Source organism: Aphelocoma coerulescens, chromosome 3 (genome assembly GCF_041296385.1).
Source record: "Aphelocoma coerulescens isolate FSJ_1873_10779 chromosome 3, UR_Acoe_1.0, whole genome shotgun sequence".
In the NCBI taxonomy this organism is placed as follows: domain Eukaryota; kingdom Metazoa; phylum Chordata; class Aves; order Passeriformes; family Corvidae; genus Aphelocoma; species Aphelocoma coerulescens.
In genome coordinates, this window is record NC_091016.1 from 119593778 (window position 1) to 119614757 (window position 20980).

General features: G+C 40.1%; 1 protein-coding gene across 4 annotated transcripts in view; it reads right to left on the reverse strand.

Moving 5' to 3' along the window:
- Window positions 1-20980, reverse strand: part of CD2AP (CD2 associated protein) — a 78285-nt gene that overhangs the window by 25992 nt on the left and 31313 nt on the right. For all 4 annotated transcript variants that reach the window (XM_069011724.1, XM_069011725.1, XM_069011723.1 and 1 more), the window contains 4 exons: window positions 13407-13560; window positions 9690-9790; window positions 5538-5658; window positions 3100-3284 (listed from right to left, as the gene is read on the reverse strand). In XM_069011724.1, the coding sequence (XP_068867825.1) occupies window positions 3100-3284; window positions 5538-5658; window positions 9690-9790; window positions 13407-13560 (561 nt within the window). The remainder of the gene's footprint in view (window positions 1-3099; window positions 3285-5537; window positions 5659-9689; window positions 9791-13406; window positions 13561-20980) is intronic.

Genomic DNA, 20980 nt, shown 5'->3' on the forward strand with positions numbered 1-20980 from the left:
CTAATCTCAGGATATGGCCAAACATACTTTAGCAATTGTATTTCAGCAGTTTCAGGTGTTACTCTCCCATTATCCTGAATATTGCCTCTTCTAGAACACAAGACAAGCAGTTATTTAACAGCTCTGCTCCGAGTAACTTGCTGACCATGCTTAATTTGCACTGGAATAAGGCAGGAATATTCAGCAGCCATACACCACCTCAGACAAGCAGTTTTTAACTACTCAGACAAATGAAAGAGAACATTAAAACCCACCCCAGCTCCCTTAAATTCTCAGCAATTTGTACAGAACAGCTTAAGTGTCACCAGAGATTTCTCCTGAATGAAAAAACAGAGGCATTGCCACAAGTTTCAGAGTTAACATCTAACCAAAATAAATGATAAAACATTTTATTTTTCCCCTCAGAAACTTGCTGAGCTGCCAGGCAGATTCTGACAGCTTCAGTTGCATCCACTTCTTCACACCCAAAGAGCTACAAACACAGAATATGATCTTACAGTCAGTACTTACCTGAGCAGCCTTAACAGCATTACTGATGTGAAAAATCCCACTGCCTTTACTTACTCTGCTCATTTTCATCTACAGTTCAACCATGCAGATCTTCTATTGTCAGAGAAACTGGATTTACTCTCCTAAGAACCAGACAATGCCTGTAGGCTGGTGCCTGGTACCTCTGACATACCATAAAGGAAGCCACGGTCACTTGGGATGCTCCTGCAGTACCTATGCAATTTAACTCTCTCCAGAATGGTATATGAAGGAAGCACTAAAATAACCCACCTCTGAGATGAAACAACTCCAACATGGAAATAGTTCTCTGCATTTCCCCCTTCCAACATAAGATGCAATTAGGAGTAAGAGAGGAAGTTTAGGCAGACAGGGTATAAATAGCCTGAGCCAAGGCGGGATGCTGGGAGAGCTGTAACAATCCCCTGCAGCAGCAGATACATCAGTGCTCAGCCTTCCTGTCTTCCTGTGCTGAACAGTCTCTGAATTTTCCAAGGGCAAAGAGCCCTCTCTCCTCTACACAGCTGCTTTTTTTTTTCTTACTGTCTTAAGAGACTGACAGTGCTCTCCCAGCATTTCTTCAGATAACCCCAAAGCAAGCACAAATCCAAAGAAGCCATTTATTTTCACAAGACTTTCACAAGAATTATCTCCCTTGGGCTCTCCAACATGTACATGGAATATTAAGTGCTAAACTAAATTGTTTATTTCTTTGACATTAAGCTATGCAAAACTGTTTTCTCACTTCATTTCCTCTCTTGCCGAGAAATGGTCCACAAGACCTTTCCATACAGGCCAACCAAAACCAGCATATTTTATTGCTTATACAAAGTCAAATAGAACAATTCAAAAGGTCTGAGCCGACTTTATATTAATTGAACAGAGCTCGGACAGGCTCTTTATACTCCCAAGTAACAAGGTACAAAGTAGGGAAACACCCTTTTTAACTGTCAATCTCATGACAAGAAAGCAAACTCAAAGCTAGGTCCTGAAAAGCGACTCTAACAGCATTGACATGTAGTGATCCCACAGACTGCCACATCAGGGGACAAAGCCAGGAGAGAAATGAGGAGAATCCATGTGCCATCACAGAAAGGTTTGAGTTGGAAGGGACCTTCAATGACCATCCAAGTCCCAACTCCCTGCCATAAGCATGGACACCTCCCACTGAACCAGGCTGCTCAAAGCCTCATCCAGCCTGGCCTTGAACAATTCCAATGGTGAGGCAACCATAATTTGTCTGGGTAACCTGTTCCAGCACCCCATCTCCCTCACCACGAAGAATATCTTCCTTATCTCCCATCTTTTCTCCCTAAGTCTCCCCTCTTTCAGTTTAAGCCATTGCTCCTTGTCCTGTCACTACAGACCTCAGTAAGAAGTCTCTCTCCATCTATATATCTATATCCATCTATACATTGAAAGGATGCAGTAAGGTCTGCCATGGACCTTCTTTTCTAAACACCACCTTCTTTAGGAGGCAACATTCCCTGAGCTTTAAAAGGAAGGCAACACACTTGAAACTTTTCTTTTACAAATCATCTGATGCTCTGACCAGATCAGAAACAAACATTACACACACCATGCCATTGCTCTGAGCATTGCTATTGATGGAAAACACATTCGAGGAAGCCTCAGCCCCTTCCTCCTCCCAGGGACTCACTTCACCTTTTGCCCTACACCATTAGAATTATTACAATGGCAGAGGAAAACAAACCACTCAGCAAAACAGCATTAATGACCATAACCCATGAAAAAAAATTGAAAGGGACAAAGGCTTTAAAGCTTTCTTGAACTGATCACGTGAGACAAAACTGCAACTCTGGACTATCTCAGCTGCCTTTAACTTATCTAAAGCTGAAAATCCACATATAAGCTCTTGAAATAATAAGTTCAAAATAAAGGACTGAGCATCGCTGCTGTGCTTCCAAGGGGTAAGTTTGCTCTCAAGTTCAGATCAAAATAAAATTCAAACAACAAAGAATAAAAGTGCTCTTTTTCCCACTCACTCATAAAAAATGGGGGAAAGAAAATGAATGATGATGCAAAATCTTAGAACTGCATTTTTCAGGCTTACACAAACAGTAATTTATGAAATCAGAAACTTGGCAGCACTTACTGAAGGTAATGGCAGTTGACACCTAAACAGCAATCTCAACATCTGCCAAAACTTGGGAAAAAAACCCCAAATAAGCCAAAACACAAAGAAATGCCAAAATATTCCTTGTTTTAAAAGGTAAGTTTAACTTGCATAGGCAGACTTAAACAATCTTCTCCCAGACTATAAAAAAAGTCTGTTACAAGAGACCTCACACAGCAGATGTGTTCAGGATGTCATTTTGTCTTTCATCACATGGCTCTGAAATGACAATTTTTGTATCAGCTTGGTTTTCAGTCTCTAATGTTTTAAATACCAAGGACATTTGAATAGAATTTTTGGAATCAATGTTAAATACAATTTATTGTGAAACAAATTTGAGGGGATTTGTTTTGTTTCATAGGCAAGAGCCCTATGAGAGGATAATGGTCAGATTCCACATCTCCTAAATTATTTTTATAGGAAACCTCAAAAGAACAATATGTACCACTACAAACCTTATCTTGCTTTTTATCTTCTGATTCATTACTGGATAATCTTGTTTTAAGTTTCACTGAGCCTTCCTTAAAGATATCTCCAAACCCAACACCTCGGATTTTCTTTGGCTGTGCTGGTCCCAATGCAGGTTCACTCCCATTTCCTGGAGAGGTCACAGGTGAGGTAGGACTATTGAAAACAGGCTCTGAAAATAAAATAAGAAAGGGAAAGCTATTTTAAAAGCTGAAATTATTTATTTGCTTTTCTGGGAATAAAAGTGGAAGCAGCACATCTTTGTGCACTGCTCTGATAAAGGGGTTTTCTAGGAACATCACTGTAGCTGCAATTCCTCAGTTTTGTTCTCATTTTATATTTAATATAAGACCAACTTAAATTACACCATTTTGCCCTGATTACTCTGGACACTAAGTCAACAGATCACTAATATTCTTGCTATTTCAATTAGCACTCAGGCTCCACAGTCTGTTAATGTCAATGTTCTCCATTCGTTTTATGAAACCCTGCTTACGCACTCTCTGAACATGGCATTTTAGTCCAACATCTAAAAGCTTCTCATTTGAACAGCTACAGCCACAGAAAGGTAATCAATGAAGTCCCATAATGAATCCAAACATATTTCAATTGCCACAGGAAAACACTGTGTGTTTCAGTGGCAGAGTGATGCCTCTTAAGTCACCAAAGTGACATTTTCCCATTGCTCAAAACTCTCCAAGCATTCCAACTAGATATAGTTGCTGGAGATTAATCACTGCTGGATAATTCAAATATTTACAATTCTTTTAATCTTTCAGTTTTATGGGACAGCATTTATCCACCCCCCAGAAATGTATTTGAGAAAATAATTTTGGTGTTAAGAGCTTTGAAACTCTTCTTTTTTAGTTTTTAAATTATGGTTAAATCTGTTAAAGCCCACAAATTAGTATACATAGGCAAGCAATTTTTGCATGTAGAAATCCAGGAGACAGTAATGTGAAAACAGACAGCTTTTATGAACCAAAGTCAAAATGGCCTCCACATCTTTTAGCCTTTGAGTCCAGTTCTTTTCAACCTATACAGGCTTGTGAACCTCAATAAAGATTAAAGCCTCTTTCTTCTATCATAAATTTAAGATATTTTGATGGTACTGTGAAGCTACATTGCTCTTGACTTCAGTTTCTTGCCTTTTGTCTACCCAGCTGCTCTTTATTTAGTTCTATCCCCCTCAGATATCTCATAGGACATATAAACATCCCATTGGTGGCCAAAGTCCAGGTCGCATGCTTGAAAGACCACAGCTGAGTGAAAGGGGAAGTTACTGTTTCCCAGGAGTGAGGAGGAACCAAAAGACACTCCAGACTGACTGTGAAGGTACTGAGCATTAAATATAACCCCAGGGTGATGAGGAGCTGAAAACACCAACTTGTTAAGTACTGACAGAAAATAGAATTACTTCAAATTACTGCTCAGTCTCACTGATCTCAGTATTCAGGAATTAAGACCAACACATACCCATCTGTAAATCCACTGCACCAGGCCCCATTAAACTCAGGGAACCTGACCTCCAAGGAGACAGCCACTGAGCTATTTGGGACTGCTCATGTCAAACAACTCTTGTTTTATGCTATTGCAATTATTTCCACAATTTACAAAAAAAATTCCAAGTCAGGCTCTTCTTCCCTATGTCTGAGCAAGCCCCTGTTTGAAGCAATCATTACTGGACATCAGGTAAATGAGGGTGCACATTACCACAAGCTTTAAAAAAAAAAAAAAAAAAAACCTTGAATGTTACAGAGCTGTCTTTAAGAATCAATTAACTCCTGCAATGATGTTCCCTGTAAAGCACAGACCTGCCTGGCACCACTCAGCTACTGTTCAGCCACGGACCGTCTGCTTCTGCCCCAGCTATACAGTCATATCCAGGAAAGAACAGCCAAATGGGAATTCTGCCTTAAAAACATTTTATTGTTAGACTAAAATATAATCTAAGGCCTAAGAAACAGGGTTTGCTTCCCTGGATTCATTTTAAGTTGAGGCTCTCCACACTGTTTTAATTAAATGCAAGTTTTAATTCTCAAATGACTTGGTTCAACACTTAAATTTTCTATTTTAGAGAACTCATGTCTGTGAGAATAAGACTGAAAAAAGCTACTAAACAGAAGAATAATTTTATATCCAATTCTAAAAAATATCAACTTTGAATATGATAACATTTCTAGTGATAAAACGTAGAACACACATTTGCAAGATTAAGACCTTGACTGCAATTTTATTACAAGTGAAGTGGGAGCAGGACAGGTATCTTCATACTCAGCATCAACACTTTCTAGAAAGAAATTAAACACCATTCTTTGGAAGATTGAATTATTTACAGCTTTGTTGTATTATAACCATAATACTCCAAATTATACCAGAAACCAAAAATTACTTTGCTAAGGGTTTGCAACAAACAGAAGACTACCTGTCTCGTCCAGAGCATCCTGTGTTTCGCCATCATCTGTTGATTCCAATTCTTTCACAAAGTTTGAAGGAAACAACCCTGCCTTGCCATTCAGTATTCCATTCCACCATCCTTCTTCTACCTGGAGAGAAATATTTTGCACATTACCAATAGAGCAAAAGGAAATTCCTAGCAATTCCATCCATACTTCACCTATAAAACTCTACAAACAACTTTGGGCAAAGTTCAGATGACGATGATTTCTTTATAAAGAAACCTACCAAAGATGTAGAAGGATTAGCCAAAAAGAAGAGTAAGAAAACAATTTAATGTTGCTTGTATCACTACAGCAATGATCCTTAAACATGAGATTAGCCCCATGCCAGCTGATACAGAAAAGCACCAAAATGTTCATCAACTTCTTCAAGACAGAGTAAGAGGCATTGCACATCTAACAGAAGAAGAAAGTATTAAACTGTTCATGAAATACAGATGAAACTTTTAGTCTGGGTGTCCATGGAAATTTTTATGTGCTCTTGCTGTCCATCTGTCTTTTCCTCTGTCTTGTCCAGTTTCCACCAGTCATGTTCCCACTTGCTTCATACCCACTGGGCAGCTTCACACAATTTTGATCAAAAGACAAGTTTCAAAGATAACATTTCTACAGATAATGTTGGGTAGAACAGAGAAAAGTCCTTAAGGACATCAGAGTAATAGAAAACTAAGCTGCCCATTCCTTCTAGCAGGAGGCTGAACAGCACAGCCTGGCCCTACACGTGCCACAGGACCAGGGACCTGCCCATCAGAGCTGACCAACATTGCTGAGTCCACCAGGATTTTGTGGTGGCACACAGCAGTCCTTTGGCTAGAAACATGTTGAAAAGTTTATCAGGAATACCCCACATGGTCTAAAGCAGAACAAGCAAAAGCTGGGCAGGAAGAGGTGATGGGTAAGATGATACCAACAGACTAAGAATTGTGCTCTTCAAATTTATGAACAGTTTTCAAAATGTCTTACATAAATTCGGTCGATTTACCTAATGAGCACTATTTAAAAGCCATAATTAAGATAAATTTTCAGAATCTTTTATTTAGGTTGCCCTGGTTTGGGGCTGGAAAGCTGTTTTTAAGAAAGGAAAGCAAGAGGAAAAGAAAAAAGCAAACCAAGCAGCAGCTGTTTGCGTTATCTTTTTTTAGCCTGGCTTTGTAGGTCACTATGCCTGACACACAGGCACAGTTTTTAAATGCCATCCCACCTCCAGGCAAGCAGAGCCCAAGAAGAACCTGGCAGCTACAGACACAGGCAATGAAAAGAGCACTGTTGTTTTTAAAGGCATCCTGGTGTGGTAATACAACTTTGCTGTGGATGGTTCAAACTCAGAGGCTGGTCCTCTGAAACAAATTTTAAGCACAGATTATTGGCAAGTGCTGCCCAGGCTCTGGCACCTCAGGCTTTACAGAACACATGACAGAAAACTAAAATACAAATGCCTTGACTCACCCACACCACTCACCCAGGAGCCAGAGAAAAGGACTGTTAATGCTTATGATACAGAAAGCAACTTGAGCAGCCATTGACTCTTCTGCCAAGAAAGGTCATCAGCAAAGCACTTTACAGCAAAGCAAAGTGATGCCAACTCAGAGGCACTCAGGAACAAACCCAAAATTTCTTGGGCACATTCACTTCAGCCTCTTCACCATACTGCCTTTATAAAACCCCTGACTATACACAAACTGTATTGCCAGAAAAAGTTTCTTTAATCAACATTATGACACAAATTGAAGAAGTTCTTCATGCTCTGGTGGAGAACATCTGTGCATCTGTTAGCAGCAGCAATACAAATGACAATTTCATAACCCTTCTCTTCCATTCCAAAATATTATCATATGATCAAATCTCCACAAGAGGGAGGTACAGCTCTGGTACAGACACCAGAACTTTTTTTTTCAGTGTGAATGTCAACTTATTTCTACAAAAAACTCAGATTTCTAAACAAAAATGGGGAAGAAGGTTGAAATAAGCAGCTTTGCCAATCTGGTTTGTTTTTTTTTTTTTTTTTTACTAAAAACTTCCCTAATGATGTTCTATGAAATTTTACTTTGCTTGAAAAGCAGTATGTAAATACTAAAATTATAGTACTACAAAAATAAATCTGCTACTTAGTGCTGCTTCTGACAGTAGTGGGGGGAAAATGTAAAGGAGAAACAAAGGTTTTACAGCATGACACAGTCATCACGCGCACTCTGTGCATGTTCTTCATGTGTAAAACCCACGTGATTGTTCTAGAAACAAAAAGCCATGTGGATTCAGCCAGCACACAGCACAATTTTCTTCCCTAAAAGTTACTTCTGCTCTCTTCATTATCAGCTATTTAATTTCTGAACCCATTTGCCTCCACCTTTGATTTCCTGATCAGTGGTCTCTGTTGCAACTACTCAATTTATGAAAATCACTCAAGGGCTAAATACTGAATTATTCTTAAGTAACTGATAGAACTGATCCCCTCATGGAGCCGATTTCACCTTATTTTCCCTCTAAAAATAGGTGACCAAATGATCTTTCCTTGAACTAACAGTTACTAGTGATCTGCATGTATATCAACAGCACCTTTTATACATAAATGGAAGGGAATCATCTCTCAGTAGTGAAGACAAGTTACCTAAGACAAGTTATCCCAGCATACTGCACAACCAGTGGACAGTATTTTCTACCATTCTTTACATTTCTGGTCCCATCAGTACAGTTTCATGAAGTAGACAGACATAGTCTACACCTGTCAGATCTATTCTATATCACCATGAAAACAGCTCTGTGATCATAGGAAGCTGGAATATTTTTCTACCAGGTTAGCATTTCCCTAAACATTTGTTAACAGTTTTTCAAAGAAGCAAAGACTGGGTACTACAAAAACATATTTTCAAATCATTAAGAAAGGAATAAGAATGGGAACTAACAAAAAAATTTAAAAAAAATAAAATATAATCTACACTTCCTTAAGAAACCGGATGAGGAAATGCTCTGATCTTTTTATTCTGTTTGGCTGCTTGGTCATCTCTGATGCATGACACTGCACACCGCTCTGAAAATAATTCCAGATGCTGACATGTGCAACCAACACAGCAGCTTCCACATTAGTTCACTGCACGTGCTCTCTCTTACCCTGGACCATCCAGTCACAACTGCCATCCACAAATTAAACTGCTGAGGTTACCCAGGAACACTCCTTTACAAACACCCACACACAAAGATACTTATGAAACTGAATTTAGTGAGAAGGTTTTGCAAGTCACTCGCTCTGTTTACTCACAGATATTAAATTCTGGAAGTATTAGTGCAAATGCATCTAAAGGCATCGGTTTTTCCTTGCTAGGAGAATGGAAGAGTCCTTCCTGGCACTGTGAAGTTAGCACTCTCTTCCAAAAGGGGTCATGTGCATGAAAAACAGAGTCTCATAAAGCTACTTAAAAAGCACCACCAGTAACACGTGGCTAGAAAGAAAGCTTCATCCTCCTTCCTCAAAGCCTCAGGGAAGTAGTAGGAAGAGATGGCACCAGAGAAGGTCAGAGCCTGCTGTGCGGAAGTTTTCCGACCAGTTCTGAAAAGGTTCCTTCCACAATCGCTCTGATCTTTTCCACAGCTTCCCTGACAGATTTCACATTTGGAAGAGACATTCTTCGCACACATACAAGCCTCCCACCACTGCTATTGAATGGAACAGATACCAAGGAAGCACATGGGTAAGAAAAGATAAGAAACCACTACTCCAACTCAATCAGTTTATATGAGCTGGCAAGTCAAGTCAAATAACATTTTTGACCTATACCAATCTGGAGTATGTCAGCCTAAAGAAGTGGTCCAACAGTTTTAACATATGCATTCTAAAGCCAAGGATCACACACACAAGGCCAAAGAACTGTAAAACTCTTTCCAAAAAAATCAATCTGTGTAACAGACCACAATTTATTGCTGGGATGATCAAATACGTCTTCTAAACATCTAGCATTCATTGATTAGTATTAGATCCTGAGAGAAAGAACTCCTAAATTATTAACTTTAGCAGCAAAAACACTGCTTCCCACGCTATTTTCCTGACATGCTTGTAATACAAGCAATCCCCAAAAAAGTGGTTTGACTCTCAGCACATGGACGGCCAGCTCTGTAGAACCACTTACCTCGTCAATGATGTCAATCACATCCCCCAGCTTGAGCTCCAGCTCATCCTCATTCTGTGGGATGTACTCGAAGAGCACTTTGCACTGCCGCTTCTTGGACCCTGATTCAAAGGAAATGGCAGAAGTAAGAACACTCATAAAGGACTTGTCTTTCCTACACTTAGCTCCTGAAGAGCCAGAAACCATCCCAAAAAGCTACATAGTTTTTGATGCTGCTTTTACAGTTTGATTGGGTCACCTTAGCATAGTGAGCCATAGCTTTGACTATCAATCACAAACAAACCAAAACTGCACCACTGATTACCAACCTGCTATAAAAAGCATGTTGACACAAGCAACTCAGGTAAATCCCCACTACAGTGATTTCTCAAGCTATTTCCTGACCAAAATCTGCAGGAATGACAATCACTGCCAGTTAGCACCTGCTTGGAAGAAAATGTGCAAGTTTGAGTCTCCAGTCTTTAAACAATCCTGAAAGCAGGAACACCTTTTGTTGTGCACACTAGAGAGCTGATAGACCTTTTGGCCTCTAACAAAGACCTTGCTAACCACAGCTCTGAGGTAATGCCAACATTTGCAGGGCTCATTTCAAAATCTAAACTCATTTTTATCTGTGAGTAAAAAACCCTCCCTCTTCTCAGTGCCAGTATGGCACCTAGTAATTCAAACTAAGTGTCAATTAGCTGTCTTTGACAAAGGCAAGATTAAAATCAAGTGCGGTCTTTAGCTGTTTGCCCCGTACCATTAAAGCTTTGCAGGCATTAAAAAGGCAAAATGACATCCTGAGAGGGAAGAGCATTGAAGTGGCTTCTGACAACCCAAGCCCTGCAGCCACAGCGGTGTGAACCCACACTGCCTAATTACTCTGCACATATCCTGGAGTGCTGCTGCTGCTGAACCCAGACAGTTTATGTATTTCTCCTTCAAACAAGAGGCCATGCCTTCAGACCTTTTCCACAACAGAGCAGCCAGCATGTTTTTGCAGACAATTATCATCTTGAGCTATGACCCATGCATGCTCCTATCCTCCTCCAAAGCAATCTGCCACAGTTGAAAATGAGAATATCAATCAAAAGCTTGAAGTGGTAAAGCCTAAGCTTACAGGAGCTGTGTAATTTCCATGCTCTCTCTTATACTTTGTACTCCGTCCACATTCAAGCTTCAGCAATTAAGATTAGCTGTGTAAAAACATTTCAAAACACAGATAATGGCCTCCAAGTTTGATCCTTGTCTTTTTATAGCACTGTTCAAAGTCCAAAGCCAGGCGTTAGAAGACCACACCCAGCATCCTCAGTACAAAACAGGCCAGGCATCTGAGTAATACTCAGCATCTAAAATTTCTGAGAGAGGGCTCACCAAATCCAGAATTTTCTACGTGCTGGTATATGAGCTATGCAAGAAACAAATAAACCAGAAATATGAAGCTTTATGGATTATTTCTAATAACACATAATTGCCCACATAATGCACCTTGCTTTTACATCCACTGGAACTCATGCATGAGCCCAGAGGGATTGTTCAGTTAAGAGTAATTGCAATAAATGGTTCAATAGCTTTTACTGCCTCCTGCAGTACTTTCAATGCTTCTGCATTGTAGGAGATTAACTGATACCAAAAAAAGGCAAATTTAAAAAGTCACTGTCATTTGGTATAAATCTGATCTCAGTGCTCTTTTTCATAGTGTAATTATATCTAAATGGGAGGAGGGGGGAAACCCACGGATGCATCTCACATCCAGAACTCTCCCTCTCCTCTGAGGTCTGTTTCCAGTGACACACAGTTTAGGAAGTACTGCCTTCCACTTTTGAAAATCCCTAGAATAACCTGGGAAGGGAACCAATCCTCTCAGAGGACAGCACTCCAGCTTCACGTGCTGCTGCAGGACTGCTGGGCTGGCAGCCTGCAGGTAGTTCTGTCCCTTTCTAAAACAACTTGTCTGGCTTCAGGTTTTGTTTGTTTTGTATAGGGTAAACCAAATTTAGCTCTTTGTTGCCATCACTTAGCACACCTGTATTTTCCTTCTGCTAAACAAAGGCAGACATCTAACTGATAGGAATTATGCCTGCAGCTTACCACCCACCTGACACAGAAACACCTGAATTCAGGGAGAGCTGCATGTGGTAACAACACAAGGGACTGAGCAGGCACAGACAACCTGCCCCACTGCACATGGAAACTTGCTATTAACAAAACTTAACTCTGTTTTTAACATTGTAAACCTCATTTTAGCAAGTGAAAAGCCAGAAACACAAAGACAACTAAGCTCTGGAAAGCAAGTGATTGCCCAGGCACAGAGCAAACAGGATCTGCAGGAGCTGTTTAAACAGTCTTCCAGGAAAAAGGGAACAGCTTGTAAAATGGAAATGCAGAAACTGTTACTGCACCAGGTAAACAGCTGTGTGCCTAAAGGGAAGTGCTTGAACACCATTTTCTCCAAGAGGATGAGAGTAGCCAGAGCCCTGCAGAGTTTGAGACCAAGCTGTACCTTCTACCCTGGCTACAGCCACCAGCATGAGGATGTGACATGGAAAATACAGGAACATTCCAAGGTTAGGGTGACCAGAATGAATAGCTGACAGCTGAACTGGTATCAAATCATGTTCACAGAATCCTACAATATCTCCAGTTGGAAGGACCCATAAGGATGACATTGATTCCCTTTCAGATCCTGGCTGCATTTATCTAGGAACAGCATTAATCTTTCAGGTTGGATTTTTCCAAAGCCTGCTGTGTAAACATCTAACAGGCACCTACGTGCTGTTGCCAACATGCACACACAGATCAGAATCACTAAAAAGTGTTTTTTCTTAGTTTCCTGGAACAAAGTCCCAACAAATTTGTTAAGGTGGTGGTCCCATTTCAGGGTTTTAAAAGACAACTAGTGGATCTTTTTTAATAGGCAAAAGCTCAAACCATAAACATGCCAGAACCAGTAAGTTCTGAATTCTTTTTTAAAAAAGCAAGTTTAAATCATAAATGCCTTCAAAACCTTGTAAGACAGTGGAAGCCACAGTAATTTAAAGCAGTCTCTTACAAGAGATTGGTATGCCCAAATCAAAATCACAAGCCCATTTACTGGATGCAGGGAATGGTAAGTTTTCTGCTCTAAGTTTTAGTCACCTTGTTATAAAAACTGGCATTATAAATAGAAATCACAGATATAGAAGCACTGGCGCTACACTCCTGGCCATCCTGATTGTTGCTGTTACAACAAAAGGAAAACTACTACGTTGTCCTAACACCCCAAACTCCATCTTATTTCACACCAGAAGCAAGCCTATCAGGAAGAATCTGAACTACACCGTGTTTCCTTGACAAAGCCTTGAATTTGTGGCAAAACTTGGTGTTTTCGTATTTCAACACTTCTTTTAAAATGACCACAGGAAAATTTTTGATTATCATGAACAGGCCTCTCATTCAGGTACCTGGTAATACAAACAGAGCTCACATGAAGTTTCAGAGCTCTCTGACATCTGGAAGGAGTCTAAATCCTGTTCACAGGGAAATTCATCCCTATTACTGGTGTTAAAAGCTACACATAAGCTTTCTGCCCATACATACAGGAGCAAAATTTGTCTTTGAATCACAGTGTTTCCTCCTATGTTTCTTGTTTTCCCTGTAACCTTAAAACTAAGTCATGCATTAAGTAATTCATGTTTATTTTAAAAATGCACGTCAGCAGCATGCACAGTTGAAGGAATTGGAAGGACCACATACTCTTCTTGAAGCCTTTGGACGGGGGATGAGGCTGAAATCCTCCTGCTGGAAGCCCATAGCTGCTCATACGCTGCACAAGGCTGGCTACATTGCCAGATTTCTCCCTCCTGAGTGGCACAGCATCATCCTTGGGCTCTACATCCTTCTTAACTTCCTGAAACAAGAGATTTAAACAAGAGGCCACTTAAATCACCCAAGAGGTCAGTGGTTTTAGAGAGATGCTCCACAGACTGACAGATTTCAGGTACTTACCATTTGGGGTATAATGACATACCCAAAAATCATGGCCTTCATCCTACAACTAAACATACCAAAAGTTGTCATAAATTTGACCTTTCCATACAATCGTGCTAGTAAACTGGTAGTGTGCTGAGAAAAACCAGAAACAGAGGCAGCATTTTAGCCATCTACTCCAACTCTAAGAAAAGGAGCTTTGAGCCCAGAAGTTTAATATTACAACTCTCATGTAACAGCTCGTACTTAAAACAGTTTTAAAAATATAAATATTACTTCAGTGATAGACCACAGGGTAGGATACTAAAATATTTTAGTATATAAAACTGTATTAGGCAATTATCTCTGCCCTAGAAAGCTCCAAGGTGTTCACAGATGAGATGCAATTGCACTGCTGAAAGATGTGAGTAGAAAAGAAAGTAAGCTCCAAGAAACCAAGCAGGAGCAAGTGAGGGGAAAGATCCAAGAGGAAAATAACAGAGATACAATTTTTCTGGTTAATGTCTCCCACTTTCACATCTTTCTAAATTAGAATGTTAGCATTGGAATTGAATGTGCTGAACAAGACTGAGAAGCCTATAAACAAGAAAGCAAAGAAACCTTTCTTGAGAAAAAGGCCAAGTAGCAACAGTCACTCTACTGCATCAGCTCATTAAATGAGATCCCACTGGAGAACAGGTATTCTGAAAGAAGGAAATCATCACTTTGCACAAGAAGAAACCCATTAAGTAGGATCAATGGCCCAGCCAGTGCAGAAGACAGCTCCCAGCAGCTGAAACCCCAGATGCTCTTTAGAGCTCCTGCAACTCAGATCCTCCCACATTCCCAGAGCACCCATAAGGGTTTCATCAGGGAGATGGATCACCTCCTCTCTCCCTCCTATGCCTGCAGTTGGAGATATCTAATCCCTTTCTGCACCCATGGTCCTGTCTGCCTCCACAGCATCCCTGGGGATGCAAACACCCATAAATACTTGCAGCTTTTTGTGACCCACTTCTTGTGAACAATTCTTGCATCCACCGCCAGTAGCCACTGGTTAACAACTCTATGAATTATTGCAGCTGTAGCTGCAATAAAATATTTAATATTTTAAAACAGAATTGGCAAGGCATATATATACACTTACTCATGTCATGTGAACTCTTGAGCATGAGCTTCAAGACAACAAAGCCCATACCTTGATAAAATGCCAAAAATATGAGAAAAATATTCCTCAGGACCTGTCTGCTGTTTTTTGGACCATTAAAGCCCAACTTTCTTACTGCAGCTGTCCAGCTGGAAAACTCAGCAGGTCTGGAAACCTACTGGTGTTTTCAAACATACTTCAAGTTAAACAGACCAAAGCATCCTCCTATTTCTGAAAAGAACAGAGCAAGACTACAGACAGCAGGATTCTTCCTCCCACTCATCTACATTACATAAAAAAGGCTTTTTAGAAAACAGCCGAGTAGTTCCTGCTGTTACTCTCCTTCCTCCACAGTGACTTCTGCCCTGGAGATCTTAGCTCTGCTGAGATCCAGCCCATCTTCCAAACCCAAAAACCCCCAAACCAAACAAAAAACTAACCCCTCCTGAATAGCACAGCATCCTGTCTACCTCCCATTTGAGTAGACATTTCACATTTCAAAGATTTTGACATTGTCAGGCCTATAGCTGTTTTTTGGCCAGTTACTTACAAGTCTGATAAAACCATAAGCAATTAAATTTGGCTACAGCTGACAAGTTTGCCACCTCCAAAACACCATACTAGCTGCCTTGCTGACAAGGCCATTCTGCTCATCCTAAAAACTTACTTGTTCTTGAAAACTTCCCAAGGGTGCTTCTGCCTGCCCCTGGATATTTTTTTTATTTTTTTTTTCTATGCAATTTATACAGCTGCCAAAAGACTCCAAGCTGCTCCAGAAACTAGTACCTCCTCAGGTTTTTCAACTGTAACACTTTCCAGTGAGGAATCAGCACCAGGCTCCTTTCCTTCCCCAGATCTGCACTTTGCACAAGACTTCAGAAGCGGCTGCTTCCATAGCTTTGTAAAAAGCAATAAGATGCAAAAAAGAAATGGGGAAGCCCCACACAGGCAGTTTGGTCAAAAACGTGACTCTTTTTTTTTTTTTAATTTATTAGAAGAAAGAAGAGCAAAAACCAACACACACACACCTCTTCCAAATGCTATAAAATGGTGTGAGATAAGCATCACCTTAATCAATAATGTGAATTAAACAGACAATATGCTTTTAAGTCCAGCAGTAGCATCAAAGGCAGCAGAATAATGGATGGGTTATAAATAACAGGAAATTCAGACAAAATTTCAGACAAAAGCAGTGCCCACTACAAAAGACCAAAGACCCAAAACCAAAAGGAGGAATGCTCGAGTAGCTTTCTTGCCAGGCTTGAGTCTCTCTACCTGAAGTGGTGACAGGTAGAAAACACTCAGAGGTCTAACACAAGACAGTAGCAAATTTTAGCAGAAAGTATAATGGAATTACATTTAAAAAATAGATTCTAAAATAATTCTGTGTGCAGTCATTACATGCAGAAAATCTTGCAGCCAGATTCAAAGGGTGAAGATTTACTGATGAAGAATTTCATCAGCAGATACAAGAAAGAACAATCAGACACAAAGTCTGGTAGCACCAAGAAGGTACTCTCTGTACCTTCCTACCACAGCCAGGATAGCAAAGCTGTGAACACTTCAATACACAGTTAAGAGAAACCATCCTAATCCAAGACACACAAAAGGAAAGAGGATGCAAAGAGAAGTTCAAGGTGACTGTGCTAAGAACAGGAGCAGAGAGACTGCAAATCCGTCAGACTTACAACCAGCAGACGTGGGTAAGGGACTGGTACCAGCCAGGTTTGAATCAGAGTCGACAGTGATGTTTTACTGTGTGTCAGAAAGCAGCACTGGAGCATCACATGGAGCTGCTTTGCAACAAGAAGAGAAAAAGCAACCACACGAGAGAGTTCTGCCACAGCAGCCAGGGATAAATCTAGTTTTGACAAAAATCTACAGAAGGGGCCAGTAAGGAATGCCCTAAGGATGGGCCAGTAACTGCTTTTTCCGTATTTAACTCTCTAACGTTCTTGTAAAGAATTCTGTATTTAACCCTTCGTAACATTCTTGTAAAGCAAGCACTATTTTTTGGTTCTCCTTGTTAAAGAACTGCAACGTTAATTATCCTTCCTTGGAGCATTAAAAACCACATTAAAATTAAACCAGACCAAAACAAATTCAGGAATCCAGGTCTCCACACCTGCATGTGGGTCCACTACACCACAGCCCTGTAGTTCACATCAATCTTCTAACAGCAAGGAAGTGCTCAAAAATTCATTTTCAAAAGCACACATCAGGATCCTCTGACAAACATACCCATCACCCCTGCCAGCACCTTCTTCCTGGGCATCATCGTTATGAATCCTTTCACAAAGGACTTAATTTCTACACAAAGACAATTTGGGTATCTCAAAACTGACACTTATTGACGCAAACATTAATTCATGCCCCATTAATAACGTTAATAAGAGTTTGCAATTCTTACATCTCTTCCAAACAGCTTGTTTGCACTTCAGTGGTTGGAAAATGACACTGTCCACAGGCCTCACTTCTGAGGTACCCATATACCCAGCCTGAACATGCCCAAGACTCCTGCCCATGGGCTTCACAAGGCAGTTTTCCTTTTTTGTTTCTGGTGGGTTTTAGGTCAGCCTCATATATCCAAATTATGAGAGAGAGTCTGTGTTGCGACAATACCAACAAAAAGCTTCAGGACACTTCATCTTGTTCCGAGATGAGGCCATTGCCAGCTGCCAGCCAGCAAAACCAAAATGAAAATATGACATTAACTGCAGCTGGAAATTTTAATATTGTTTTCTGCCTGTCCATTGCAGTTCAAGGCTTGTCACTGTTTCCATGAGCAGCACAGATTTTATGCATTTATGACTTGGCAGTACAAGGTCAATACAGACTGTCTCTTGGCGTAAAACACACTCCACTGGGAAGCAACCACCCACTTGTTCTGTTGTGAACTACAGCAGTAGTCATAATGGTTTGAAGTTTTCATAATCTCCACTAAACGTGTATTTCGCAACACTTACAAAGTCACTACAGCCTGACAGGCAAAATACAAGTACATAAATTTAACTCACTAGTAAAAAAAAAACCAAAGATGGTTTTTGCTTTAATTGCACCTGTCACAGTTTAACAATCCCTCAGGGAAATGTGTATGTTTACAATAAAAATCTCAAAATCGTTTAGGTGCAGCAACATGTGATGCAAGAACTATTCTTTATAGGCAGACAAAAATGCAACACATGTAAATGCATGCACAGCCTCATGATGCCGTTAAAATAAGTGGGCGGTCCTGACCTACTTCTGAGGCGAGCAGGCAGCAGCCTCCCCACCATCAGCCACTTGCCCACCCATGGCTCCAGCAGGGACAGCTGGATCCTCCCCACTTCCCTCGCCAGAAGCCAAGAGCACTCAAATCAGCCAGGCAGTGGAGATACAGAAACCAGGTCAGAGCATCTGAAAGGCCAGGAGTTAAAAATACAATGTCTTTTCCTGAATTATAGGGCACAGAGAAGTTCATTATCCAGCAAATTTAAATCCTTAGCTAGATTCTTCAAGCATAAATATTAAGGCTTCAGCTGCCATCTCCTCCTATATATGCCATTATACAGAGAACAATCATCTTCAGACTTCTTATATTAATTCCACTGTAACATCAGTTTGTGTAAAAATGATGTGCATTACTACTCAGTGGCTGAGTACATTTTAAAGCAAGAACTCAAGCAGCAGATAATGGTCTCAATCTCTAAAGAGGCCGAGATAAAGAATACACAAAGATAAATGTCTGAGCCTACACATACAATTATCTTGTCTCTTTTCTTCCCCATCAGAACAGCAAAAAAGAATCCATGGACTGGTAAATTAAGTCCATTACTCATATTTTACTGGGTAGAAAATAAGTAACTCAGAATTGAACCTGTCATTTTAGGGGAGAGGGAGGAATTGGAAGCTTGTGATAAATCTCCAGGCAATAGTTCTGTTTATACAAGTTCACAGTCTGCAAAATCCCATTCCTGAAAAAAACCACATAGAAATGTAACCGTATACACATACAAAAATCTGTACAGCTGCCTACAGAAAAGAGATTGTCATCCATAACCTGTTCATGAGCAATGAAACATCAGTTCCTGGAGCACAAAAATCTTCACATAACTACTTATTTAAGCACCACATTATCAGTTTCAGTTACAGCAACAGACAGGCAGGCACATGGCAGCCTTAACACCTCCAGTCACTTAAATCTTAGATATCCCATATCCTTTCATTTTGCCAGTGTCTCTTCCTTGACTAGAAAATGTGACTTCTCATCCTCAATGTAGGTGTTCCTATTGAACAGCTATTCCTATCTGTCTCATTACTTTACATAAACTAAAGAGTAACATGAAGAAAATCTATGAACCAAAATAGCTGAGAAGCTCCTGAGCTCCTTTCTTGGAGCGTTCAGGAGATCAGAGCAGGTTCCACCTCGCAAAAAAAGAGCTTGGCTGGGAGAGGTCAGAGGCTGCCCCTGACTCTCCAGAGGATTAAACATTATTCTTGAAAATAGAAACAAATCACCCTAAAGATGAAAGCAGTTACCATCCAAAGAATGGACAAGCTTGATAACCTTTGTTTTACAAGACATCCTCCTCCTGGAGAGTGTAACACGTGTCATGGGTTGATTTTTTGGGGCTTAATTTATGGTTGAAGTAGGGAATGTTTAACCGTGAATCACTGGGTTTAAGTGCTGACCCACGATCAGGCTGAATGAATAGCGAGGCAGCATCGCTCCCTGCCTTTGCCTCTTCATAATCTGACTTGTTGCCTTTTATTAAGCCACACCCACATAACACAGTTTAACAAGTTACCAACATTTTTACATGTGTTATAGTCTATGCTAAATATAGATCTTTTAATCATACTGTCTTCTTGTGTAGGAGGAAAACAATCATCAATCAGGCAGGCAAGGTACCACTTCTTTCTCACAATACACAACATGTGGAGTAAGTGGGATCTCCAGGAAGCATAAAAAATGTACTGAATTGCTGCAGATTTACAGACTAAAACCTGAGTCACTGAAAAATTGTAATACTTGAAGGTCAAGAACAGACAAAGAGCTGAACTTTCCTACATAAGGAACACTCTATAGAGGTAACGTAGAAGCAGGCTTGAAGTTTCAGATTTTGATACAGATTATAAAAATACTATTATACATGCATATAGTTTTTATATATATAAATAATTTGATTTTGCCATGGAGGATTGGATACATATAAACTTTGTGCCAAGCAGGTGTCAAAACAGATTCTGACATGAAGTCTTGTCAATACTGGCAAAATACAAGAGACCTTAAACAAAACACAAAAACCCAGATGCAGGAAAGCTCAGCAGTCAGCTCACCGGGTCTACCAACAGCAGAGCAAGCAATCCTAAATTAACAGGAGTAACTAGAGGTAGCACAGATCTTTACATCAATGTTTCCCACCTATTTAATTAAGAAAAAAGTTCATTTTAAAATACTTCTGAAAATAATACCTTAAGAATGTTGCAATGTTCACAGCCAGATAAAACCATTTTAAAATGCTGATTGCATTTCTTCTCTATTATATTTGTTAACACATATATATGAAAATTTAATTATATTTCTTCTAATTGTTTTATAGAATAACAGTTAATGTCCTGTCAACCACCAGCCACAAAATAGTGCTTTAGATCAATGAAAGCAGGAATCACATGTGGCAGAGGGCAAGATAGAGCTCCAGCTCCCACAGCACACGTGTTTTATCAGCTTCTCCCACACAGGAAGGCAGGAAGACATTTCTTTCCCTTCTCCAAGTTAAGTGCCTCTACTGCTGGTCCAGAGAAATGTGGGATCCAGTAACCACTACAGGTTCACTTTGATGTTTAACTCAGAACATCCCTTGCTCCTCCTCACCATCATCCTGTCTTCCTACCTCCACTCTGTTGTACTCAGCCTTCTTCTTCCCTGCATCCTTTTCCCAAGGCACCCATCTCTTTCCACTCCCTGTAAAACCTCCAGCACTTCACTCATGGCCACAAGTTAAAACACTGACACAAGCACATCCCTTCACAAATCTTGCCTAAGACACAAAATTAAATACTTAAGAGATTGTCAAATAAGAGCTAAAAATATAAATCTAGAGTCTCAGATTAGAAAAGGTTTAAAGATTAAGTGTTACCAAAGATTCATACATTAACCAACATTTTTAACTGAAAATGCATCTTGCTTTCTGCTACTGTTTTGAAAGCAGCTTTGTAACAGTCTCCTCACCAT